The sequence below is a fragment of the Echinops telfairi genome, unplaced genomic scaffold (genome assembly GCF_000313985.2).
Source record: "Echinops telfairi isolate 266 unplaced genomic scaffold, ASM31398v2 ScPeMD7_7468;HRSCAF=8506_0, whole genome shotgun sequence".
Classification (NCBI taxonomy): Eukaryota; Metazoa; Chordata; class Mammalia; order Afrosoricida; family Tenrecidae; genus Echinops; species Echinops telfairi.
The window spans coordinates 62,639,141-62,651,331 of NW_022111369.1; the positions used below are offsets into that span (position 1 = coordinate 62,639,141).

General features: G+C 44.1%; 1 protein-coding gene across 1 annotated transcript in view; it reads right to left on the minus strand.

Moving 5' to 3' along the window:
• The window catches only part of TXK (TXK tyrosine kinase), a 65,672-nt gene that overhangs the window by 31,453 nt on the left and 22,028 nt on the right, over positions 1 to 12,191 (minus strand). Inside the window, exons 6-7 of the mRNA XM_004706274.1 lie at positions 7,230 to 7,309; positions 5,616 to 5,743 (exon numbers count right to left, since the gene is read on the minus strand). Of these exons, the coding sequence (XP_004706331.1) occupies positions 5,616 to 5,743; positions 7,230 to 7,309 (208 nt within the window). The remainder of the gene's footprint in view (positions 1 to 5,615; positions 5,744 to 7,229; positions 7,310 to 12,191) is intronic.

Genomic DNA, 12,191 nt, shown 5'->3' on the forward strand with positions numbered 1-12,191 from the left:
CAGCGCCGCCGCCAGCAGCAGCAGCAGCAGCACTCAGACATTTTGATGGGAGTAGAAAGCATCCTCTTTCGCTCTTGGAGTGGCCAGTGGTTTCAAACAGGCGACTGCAGTTAGCAGCTCCATGCGTAACCCAGACACCACTACTCGGTAGAGCGCAGCTATTTCTGGGTCCGAAACCTTTGTCCTTATCATGCTCTTGTGTTTTCTTATTTTGTTCCGCATTCCTTTTTGAATAAACAGCACAAGGCCATACACGTTCAACCCTGTTTTTAATGCATTCTTCTTGGATCTAGTTTTTACTTTAAAAATTATTTTGTCATAAGAATGTATAACAATCTCTTATATGCATTCTAGTAAAAAAATCGTGAGAAGTTTCTATGAAGCAGAAAATGTAATCCTCCCTTCTTGCCTGTCTCATTTCCCAGAGGTAAACATTATTAGTTTATTAAAATAAAATGAAAAATGCACTGCCATCACATCTATTCTGAAGCCAGGTAACTCTATAGGTCAAGGTAGAGCTGCTCCTGGGGCTTTCTGACACTATGACTATAGGATTAGAAAGCCTCATCTTTCTCCCTCAGAGCAGTTGGTGCTTTTGAACTGCTGACCTTGTAGTTAGCAGACTAATGTGGAACCACTGTACCACAGGGCTCCTCTTCAATAGTTTATAGTGTGTAATAAATAATCTGAGCAGTGTAAAAAGTTTTATTTAAACTTTAACAGAGGGTGGTTCCTCCCCGCCCATAGAGTAAAACCAGTATGTTACTACTATATACACGCTTTTCTATAGTAATAAAAACATACATGACAAAATGAGATGACATCCTAAATTTATTGCTCTGCCATCCTTTTTTTCACTTAATAACTTATCGTGAACATGTTTTCACAGCAGCACATCTTGATCTACCTCTTTTCCCCCCTTAACCTCACCACCATAATAATAATGCTACTTAGGTCTTTCTTCTAAAGAAGGGGAAAGAAGATTATGAAGCTCAAAACTCAGAACAGCTTTCCTGACTGGGAAGGCATCTATCTTTAGCCACAACTACATCCTCCCTGAGGATAGCTGGCTAACCACAAGGCTGGTGGTTCAAACCCACCAACCAGAGAAAGATGAGATTGTCTGCTCCTAACAGCCTGGAAAACCCTCTAAAGCAGTGGTTCTCAACCTGTGGGTCATGACCTCCTTTGGGGGAGGGGGTCAAATGACCCTTTCATGGGAGTCATCCAATTTATAACAGTAGCAAAATGACAGTGATGAAGTAGCAACTAAAATAATTTTATGGTTGAGGGTCACCACAACAGGAGGAACTGTATTAAAGGATGGCGACATTCGGAAGGTTGAGAATCACTGCTCTTTAGGGTCATGAAGGCAGTGAGTTTGCCTTTGGGTTTGACCTGGGACATATGTCCTCCCCTCCCCACCCAGGTATTTGGTCCCAGCTTCCATACACAAACTCCTAGGGGTCACCTGGAATATCCATACAGGCTCATCTCATGGGTGGACAAAACGTTTCTTGGATTCATTCCTAGGATTTAGAAACAGCATAATGGAAAACTGGCCACTTTCCAAAGAGGTGTTTTCTCTTTTGGGGGTGGAGGTGGGAGTAGGTGGGGGAGGGGGGGAACTCAACTTTTACATTTAAGCATTTTAATTAAAAATTTTAAAAAGCACATTGCCATGACAAGATATGAAAAGTCACAATGGGTTCTGATTTCTGAGAAGCTGAGGTTAGAAGATTCTCCCCCAGGGGCTCACAGTAGTCCACAGAGACTGAATTCAGGCCAGAGACTTGATTGTAATTGTGGTAGAAATTTCTGGGCTCCAACATCTTTCCACCGATCATACTGTTGCACAACTAATAATTATTGCAAAGAACAATGGGAGAGCAGGTTAAGTAACCTTTGGTGCTTGTAACCCAAATTATAACTGTGATTGTACAGCTTTTTGTTCTTCAGCCAGGAGGAGGGGCAGACAAAGACTTAAGGATGGCTTTCTATTGCAGTTGTACAAAGTAGAGGGCACCTTCGTGGGGCTGAAGAGAAGGCAATTCCACTTACAGGGACTTTAGAACCATATTGTATTTAAACCAGTTGCCACGGAGTCGATTCTGATTCCTGGAGACACCGTGCATGGCAGGGCAGGCCTGCATGCCAGGGGAGGTTTCAGGGGCTGTGTGGTCTTGTCTGTCATTCAAAAGCACCCACCCCTTTACAGGAGAAAGACGAGGCTGTCCACTCCCTTCAAGAGTTTCAGCCTTGGAAACGCACAGGAGCAGTTCCACTCTGTCCTATAGGGTTTCTGTGAGCTGGAATGAACTCGATGGTAGCGAGCAAGTCTTTAGAAAGTAGATTACCAGGAACTCTTGGGTGTATTTAACCTGCCACCTTTGTTGAGCGCTTAATCATTTGTGTCAGCCTTCTCTCTCTCTGCTGTGTGCCATTGAATTAATCTTCAATTTATAGTGACGAGTATTACTGTCACATTAGGTTTTCCAGCTGCAATCCTGCTTGCTTTCTGCTTTTATGCTATGTGTGTGTTTCAAGAAGCAATGCCGTGAAATCCACAAGAGCAGGGCTAGGACAGGCCGGCTGTGTTTCTGCAGGTCTTGCAGGTTTGTCAGGAGGCACGCCCCACTGCTCTGATGTTGGTGGGGGCTGCTCAGTGGGTCTGACTCACAGCAACCTGACGCACAACAAGAGGAAACACCGCCAGGTCCCGTGCACCCTCAACAGGGTGCTTAGGTTTGAGCCCAGGGTTGCAGCCACTGTGCCGATCCCTCCTCCTCAAAAGGAATGCCCCACAGCCAAGCCGGAGGAATACCGAGGTCATTGGTGGAGGAGAACTCTTCCCAATCATGCTCCGTGTTTTCTCTTCTTCACTGTCCCTCCACTCTACCAAGCCTTGTGTCCTTCTCCAGGGACTGGGCTCTCCTGGCAATGTGTCCAAAGTACGTGAGTCTCAGCATCCTCACCTCCAAGGAGCACTCTGGCTGTACGTCTTCCAAGACAGGTTTATTTTCTTCTTTTGGCCATCCATGGGACTTTGGGAACATTGAGTTTTCTTTCTCTGATGGGTTTCTGCTCTACTTAGGTTTCAACTTTTGCAGATAGGACAGTACATTGATATGGTTAAAGTGTGTGTATTTGTGTGTGTGTGTGTGTGTGTGTGTGTGCATGTAACAGACAAACCCAGAGACTCTCAAAATCAATGTCCCACGGCCAAGCTGGGTGAACAGAGAGGTCTTCGGTGGAGGAGAACTCTTCTCCGTCAACACAGTGTTTCTCGGGTGGGCGTGACTTCGGATATGCCCATCACGCCAGACGCTGGCCTTCCTCAGGCGGGCACCTGTGACGCTGTAGCAGCAGCACACAGGAGGGGCAGAGCTGAAATCCCAGTCATTCTCAGATTTTGAATTCTCACCCACAGCGACCTCCTAGGGCAGAGTACAATGGCTCCCTAGGATGTCTGAGGCTGTAAGTCTTTACAGGAGGAGAAAGTGGCTCTTTCTCCCAGGGAGCAGCTGGTGTACTTGAACTGCTAACCTGGCAGTTAGTAGCCCGACACATAACCCACTCTGCCACCAGGGCCCCTGTACAAGGACAGTAGTCCTGGTTCAAGAAAACAAGGAACCTTTGTCCCAGTTGATAGACCAGACGCAGGACCATAGGATTCCCTTCTTTGTTTGTTTTTTAGTCACCTGCTTCTTCCAACAAATCTCTGGGTCCTCTGTTTCATTCCCACGGTGAACTCGTCTTCGGGGTTCGGAGAACAAACCAAACCCCCTGCCATCAAGTCAATTCACAGCTTAAGGGACAGTCGAACTGCTCCCTAGGGGTTCTGAGGCAGTCAATATTTAAGGAAGCCGACTGCCTCATCTTTCCCCAGAGGAGTTGGTGGGTTTAAATTTAGCAGCACAACGCTTAATGCACTGTACCACCAGGGCTCCTCCTGAGAAGAGGACACAAAATCTGCAAGGTCTGGTCGGGTGATCACCCCAGAAGCCAGAAGTATTGTTCCGAAACCTTCATCTTGATCTCACTTGCTTCCATCAGACCATTGCAATTCATAGCGACTGTGTATGACAGTAACTGCCCCTGTGGGCTGCCAAGACCGTAGCCCTTGACACCAGTAGGAAGCTTCATCTTTCTCCACTGAGTGAAAGGTGGTCTCAAACTGCTGACCTGGGGGTTAGCAGTCAGACTCATCACCCACTACACCACCAATGTGCCTTTATATGTCATAAAACTCAAAACCAAACTCACTGCCATCGAGCCAATTCTGACTCTAGGGGGCAAGGACAAGGTAGACCTTGTGAGTTTCCAAGACTGCAACTCTACAGGAGTAGCAAGCCCCATCTTGCTGGTGGCTTTGAACTGCTGACCTTGCAGTTAGGAGCCTAACACCATGTCAGCAGGGCTCCTATGATCGGTGTTGTTGTTATTAGATGCTGTTAGGTGGGTTCTGACTCACAGGCATCTCATGCACAAGAGAATTACACACCACCTGGTCCTGCGCCACCCTCACAATTGTTCCTGGGCTTGAGCCCATGGTGGCGGCCGCAGTGTCCATCCATCTCCCTGGGGGCCTTTCTCTCATGGCCGCTCCGCTACATTACCAAGCATGCTGGCCTTCTCCAGGGGCTGCCCTCTCCTGACAACACGCGCCAAATGGGCCAGACGAAGTCTCACCACCCTTGCTTCCAAGGAGCACTCTGGGCGTCCTTCCTCCGGGACCGACCAGTCGGTCCTTTCATCAGTCTGAGGTGCTTCCCATAGTCTCCTCCAGCACCACAGCTCACGTGCATCGATTCTTCTTCGAGCTTCTTTGTTCAATGTCCCACTTACCTGGGATAGGCTGCGTTAATTACAAATGTGTTTGCCAAGTACCAATCATGGCTTGGTGACCTTTCACAGGGATGCTGCATAAAGGATGCTGCCATCTTAAAAACAATCCACCCTGCTAGAAAGCCCTCTGGGGCGAACCTAGATGGGATTTCTGCTAAAGGTTCCTTAGGGAACAATAGGTAACGGAGAGCTGGCAGGGCCTGGGGATCCCATGCCATGTTGCCAACGGGATGGGTTTGCTGTCTGCCTAAGATGTTCTCTGCTTCCACAGAAAGAAAACTTCCGGTGAGAAGAGCAGAAGTGCCCCCACCTGCAAAAATCCCCAGAGAAAGACAGCTCTGATGTAACATTGTGTATAACACCTCCCTGCAACCCCTACATGCCCGGCTGGGCTGTAATCTTTATGGGAGCAGATCGCCAGGTCTAATTTAGTAGCCAAGTGCTTAATCCTTGCGCCACTAGGGCCTTGTGTACAGTCCAAGAACTAGTGCAAAAGAGCAAAAGAGCCTTGTTGCATCTCCACCATCCATCATGTTCCCAACGTGGAAGACATGTTAGGAACTGGTCTTTGCCCCTTGCTGAGAAAAACAGAAGCATCTATGAAAAAGGAGAATTGCCAGGAAGGCAAGTTGTGTCTCAAATTCTTCAACCGTTTCTGAAAAAAAAAAAAAAAAGATGTGTTCTTCTGTCGTGTCTCAGAGACCAGAGCTGCATCCCTGCCAAGGGCCTGGCTCCAAGGCACTTCTAGTGGGAAGTTCGGGACTTACCAGCTGCGTTGTGCTGGTGGTACTGGATCAGTTCAGGGATTGATTGAAAGAGGTGTCTTTCTGCCACGTAGTACTGTCCTAAGTCATTCTCTTTAATCTGATAATGCTTGATGGTATCCTCAGTACTTCTAGAATCAATAAAATGTGAATCCGCAGATAAGCAAAAGCTCACAGAGGAACTAAGTCAATTAAGCAACACAACTCCACCCCCAAAACTACCCACTGGAGGGCACATTGGCTAAAACAGGAGTCTCGTCCTCAGGAAAATCCCTCAAGGATCTCATCGGGACTTCGGAGTCCAACATAACCTCTGGCAAAGTTGCCTAGATGGAAAATCCAGTGAGGAACAGTAGCACTCACACTGGATCCTTGAAAGCATACATTCTGACGTCTACTTTCTAATCCAATATAAATCAGCAAGTCAAGGGTAAGGGAAGGAATGATTGCTCTGTAGGAGACTAAAGACACAAATGAAGGAAGGTTGGAAAACGTATGTAGGGTGTATTAGTAACCGCTGCCCCTCGGTCGTTTGATCATTCTGTGATGACTTGAAGGAGCCCTGGTGGTGTAGTGGTTACCTACTGGGCTGCTAACAGCAAGGTCAGCAGTTCAAAATCACCATCTACTCCTCAGGAGAAAGATGGAGCTTTCTAGTCCTGTCAAGAGCTGCCTTTTCAGAAACTCACAGGGGCAACTGTACCCTGCCCTACAGAGTCCCTATGAGTCGGGACTGACTCAATAGCAGTGGGTGAGCAACTGAGTGGGGGAGCGAGTGAGTGAGCAAGCGAGTGAGTACGTGTGAGTTGCTGCAATACTGCAGTCGATGGCACTGCTATTTCACATACTATGAGCAGGGTCACTCACTGATGTTTTATAGGGTTGAGTGGAGCATCCAGACTATGAAAGAATAGGAAGAAAGACATGGTGACCTACCTCTGAAAACGAGTCAGTAAAAACCCTGTGAATCACAACAGAATATAGTAACCGATAACGAGCCCCTTAGACTGGAAGGCTCTCACAATGCACAGTGTCTGCATGTACTTTGGATGTGAGCACACCAACGATCATGGGGACGCGCAGCACCAGGCCGCATCTTCGTCTGTTTCTACATAAGGTTGTCATGAGTCGGAACCAACAAAATGCCAACTACCAGCAGTAAGCACCCTGAGGACACGTGAGCCTCAGACCTCTAGGAACCTTTGAGGGGCTCAGAACCCTCTCACGGGAGCAGGAGGAAGGTGTTCACTCAGTGCTCACTGAGTGGGTCGCTCCTGGGTTGCCAACACTCCAGCTACTCTCTCCCCGCCTTGAGCCTGTGAGCTCCCGTACCCAGAGCATGCTCATGTGAAAAAGCCTAGGACAGAGACACCAGCAGCTGCTGCCACAATCTAAGCCCTCACTGGGTGTATCAGAGGCGGGAGGGGAGGCAAAGGACATCTAAGAAATATATCCAATGTCGCAGAACTGCTCTTGTTGGTGGTCCTGTGTCCTGGGCCAATTTCTCCCTGGGCTGGCTCTTGCTATGCACTCCAAGTGATGGAATCTCCCTGAGAAAGGCTGAAATCTCCCTAGAAATCATTATTTTTAAAGTCGCCAAAAATCATAATTTCTTACCTTCTCGCTCTTATGAACACCGAAAGGGTGTAAGATCCGACATGTCTTGAATCTCTGACGATAAATGCACCTTCTTTAGACTGTGGAAGAATCCATTCATCAGACAAGTTTATTCTTTCTTAGAAAGGCTAGTCAACTCAACAATGGAAAACAAAGCTACAATGACTTACTAGAGAACACTACAATTGTTTTCATACATACACACCATCTTTTCTCTTTTATGGGGTTAGAAGTCATGCCGACATAAGAATGTATAGTATCTGAGTATTTACAATCTCTGCCCCTAATGTTTCTTTAAATATTTTGGACTTGACACACTTGTGTCCTCCTAGTTGGTTATTTTAAAATTATTATTCATTATTGTTATTTTTACATGTAAGTAAAAAATATTGCTACAAAGCCATAGAAAGCTTTATTAAACAAAAATGTCAAAATGTTCACTTACTGTTACTCAACACAGCTTCCATCTAGCTCTTGACACTTCTGAAGGCGGAATTTCTATTTCTCTAACCCGTCCCTGAAGAATTCTGCGCTCTCTGATTTGCACTATGTCAAAACAGCAGTTTTGACATCCTTTATGGGATTAAACTGATTCTTTCAGATGTTCTTTGAGTTTGGGGCACAAAAAGAATTCGGAAGGTGCAAGATCAGGACTGTAGGGTGACTGGGGTCAGGTATCCTAGCAAAATTCTCATAACACACTCTCCGTGCTATCTTTGATGAATGAGTGGGTGCATTGTGGTGAGGGAACAGATTCTCAGCACACTTCTCCGGGTCTTTTTCTCACCAATGCAGTTTTCAATTTTTGTAAGACTTCTTAATAAGCTCATGTGATCATCTTATTTGCTTTGAGAACATTTATCAAGATCACCCCTTTGGAAGCCCCACAAAAGTCAGGCTAGCCTTCTGAACGGACCTTCCTGCTTTGATCATCCCTGGCCTTGTCGACGGCACTTGGACTGGACTGTTGTGAAGGCACTCACAGCACCGAGACCATGTCTGACGGAGGGAATGGCTGTGCCGACATCTGCTGGTCACAGAGACGTGTGCAAACACCTTTTCTTTGGACTAAACCCGTGTGTGTGAACTGGGACCTCAGTGGCAATAGATTTTGACTCGGCCTTGTGCGGTGAACCCCTCTAATGAGCTCCACAGTGGAAAGAGAACAAATAACATTCACTGGGCACACAGCAATAAAGCTAGTCACCGAGGGCAAACTCCACAAGCGTACATTTTACCCCATCCTTTTAGTTAACTCTAGGACATTCAAATAAGAACTGGAATTATCTAGAACACAATAAGAAACCACTATACATCAGAAGGAGCTCTAGTGGCATAGTATACACATTTGACCGCTCGCTACAAGGTCAGCAATTGGAAACCAATAGCCACTGCATGGGAGAAAGACGAGGCTTTCTGCTCCCATAAAGAGTTACAGTCTTGGAAACTCACAGAGGCAGTTCTACTCTCTCCTATAGGGTTGCTATGAGATTCCTCGACTCGATGACAATGAGTTTGGCTTTGGCTTATACATCAGGACCTCTCCTATCAGTAGAGTAGTCCTCAGAAGTAATGTCAGTATCGTGACTAGTATTAAAAAGTATTAAAAAGCAAAAGGGAACAAAAACAAGAGCATCCAACTCAAGATGGTAAAATAAGAGTTTTGAAATAAGCTTAAGTAGAACAAATTAATACACTAAAAAAGAAAGTAATAAATTAGAGATTATAAAAAATATATAAGACAACCAGTAATAGAATGAAAAATCTGGTTGCTCAGGGAAAAACTAGTGAATATATTAACTATTATTTCACTTAAAAAATAAAAGGGAATGTTGTGTGTTTTGTTGGTGCTATACTGCACCCTGACTGGCTTGTCCCTCCCTTGTGAACCTTCTGTGCAGGGATGCCCAATTGTCTACAAATGGACTTTGGGTCTCCACTTTGACCCCTCTTGTTTACATCAATATGATTGTTTGCTTGGGGTTTTCTGATGCCTGATACCTGATCCCATTCACACCTTGTGATCATACAGGCTAGTATGTTTCTTCCATATGGACTTTGCTGCTTCCCTGCTAGTTGGCCGCATGTTTAACCTCAAGCCTTTAAGATCCCAGATGCTATATCTTCTAATAGCTGGGCACCATCAGTTTTCTTCACCACATTTACTTAGGCACCCCATTTTGTCTTCAGCGATTGTGTTGAGAAGGTGAGCATCACAGAATGCCAGGTTATTAGAACAAAGTGTTCTTGCATTGAGGGAAGACTGCTACCTTGATAATTAACATATAAATATATGTACATAGACCTATATCCTTATTGTTATATATTAATATAGTTATATATATAAATACCTATATTTATACCTCTCTAAATGTCTTTTGCCTCCTACTTCTTTCCTCTATTTCCTTTTACTTTTCTCCTGTTCCACTATCATGTTTGACCTTCAGTTCTCTAGTTCTTTAATGCTTCCTCCCTACCACTATCATGACCCCAGTCCTGCTTTACAAATCCGGCTAGATCAGAGCATGTACACTGGTACAGATAAGACCTCTCAATACACGGAATCTGGGACAGACACCCTTCAGGAACAATAATGGTAGTAACAATATTGTGATGGTAGGAGAAGGTGGGGGTAGGCAGGGGGAATGGTCAAAATGATCGACATATAACCACCCCTGAGAGGGACTAACAAGAGAAATGCAGGTGAAAGGAGACAGCCACTGGTATAAGAAATGGAAATAATAATAATAATTTATCAAAGGTTCATGGAGGTGGGAGAGTGGGATAGGGAGGGAAAAAGAGGAGCTGATATCAAGGGCTCAAGTAGAGAGAAAATGTTTTGGAAATGATCATGGCAACATATGTACAAGTGTGCTTGATACAATCGATGTATGGATTGTTATAAGAGCTATAAGAGCCCCCAATAAAATGATTTATATTAAAAAAAGAAATAAAAGGGAACATTCATTAAAAATGACTTATTAGAGAAAAAAGAGCCAGGAAAAATCAATCCTTTTGACTATACAAATATATTTGAAAAGTTGAGCAAAATGGATAATTGATTAAGGAAGCATAAATTTCATCAAAATTGATTCAAAAAGTGCTAGAAATCTTAATGTAGCTATTGAACGGAAAAGTGGATGGGACTTTTTTTAAAAGCTACTTTCACACTATGATTCTAAGTCTTAAAAGAAATACTAGATCTGGATTGATTAAATATTCCTGAGCAAGTAAAGAAAATTTTCTGAATTTTTACATAAAATGAGCTTATACCACACACACCAATCAGATGAATCAAATATCTAAATGGGAAAGCATATTTTTAAAACATTTATATGAAAATACAGAATGCAAAAATATTTATAAAAATCAGAAAATGGAATATTATATTTATAACAAAAAACTGGCAAAGGATTGATATTCAGAATGCATTTTTAAATGTATACAAATACATTTTTAAAGCAATCACTTTATTTTTATAAGTGAGCAAAAGAAAACTAACTCGCATGTTCCAATTGGCTGATGGACACATAAAAAGATGCCAAATCTCACTGGTAATTAAGGAAATGTACATTTAAAAAACTAAGTACCATTTCTCAACAATTAAATTGAAAAAGAAAAAAATGTGTAATCGGCAACTATTGGCAAGAAGGAGGGTAGCCAGCTTATCTTGTTCCGGTGAGAATGTGAATTAGTGCCATCTCCTTGAGTCGTGCTTTGGAACTGTATGTTGGCGATGTTGTTAGATGCCAAGAGTCGGCTTGACTCATCGTGTCCCCACATACAGTGGAAAGAAGCACTGCCTGGGCCGGGGCCATCCTCATAATTGGTTCTATAAGAATCCACAGTAAAGTCAAAGTCTTGGATGTTCCAAACCATTTAGCGCTCACTTGCTAACTCAGAGGTGGGAGCTGGGAGTCTGCTCAGAGGTGCTTAGAAGACAGACCTGGAGCACTCTTTATGGAAACGCAGCCACTGAAAAACCTGTACAGCACAGTTCTACTCTCCCGCACAGGGTCGCCAGCACCTGGGACTCATAGTAGTGCTACACAGACCAAATATTCCTCCTCCAGGACTTAACCCACAGAAACCCTTACACACGAAGGTGCACAAGACCATATTTACAAGACAGTCGACTGCAGGTCCCTTTGCATTAGTAACAAGCTAGAAACAATTTGAATGATTGGCAAGAAGTATGTGGATACAATTATACATAGTCATACAATGAAATACTGCAAACCATTAAATAGGATGTATTTGATCTATACCTAGCCATCTGAGTGAATTTCAAAAATACATTGTTCAGCTCAGCATTGTAAAACACATGAAGAAATGCTATAGATAGTTTATAAAACAAACAAGCAAATAAACTTACTGACAGTGAGTTAGTTCTGGGTATGAATGACCCTATAGGGCAGGGTAGAACTGGCACTCTGGGTTTCTGAAACGGTAACTCTTTATGGGAATAGAAACCCTCATCTCCCCCAACCCTGCCCTGCCCCCCGCCCAAGCTGCTGGTGGTTTCAAACTGCTAACCTCGTGGTTAGCAGTCCAACCCACAACCCAATATGCCACCAGGACTCCTATAGATGATTTATGGACATACATATATAATAAAAGTAAAATCACACACATAAAATGGAAACAATACCTTCAAATTGTGATTCCCTCTGAGGAGGGGGTGACAAATAAGATAAAGAGGTGAACTTGAACTATAGATTACAGATAACTGTAGTGTTTAACTTCTTTTTAAAAGTATGATTGCCAAAAAGCACTGGGGAACTGCAGTAGAACAGCAAGGGAATGGAGCAGCAAGGGAATGGAGCAGCAAGGTCCCCAGGGAATGCTGAAGGTGGACTTTGGGGCCAGGACGTGGTGCCCCAACAGACTGGACTGGAAAACACTCCTAAAGGCCAATGATCCTTGAACTAACTACAAGCTTTTCTTTCTTGTTGTGTTTTA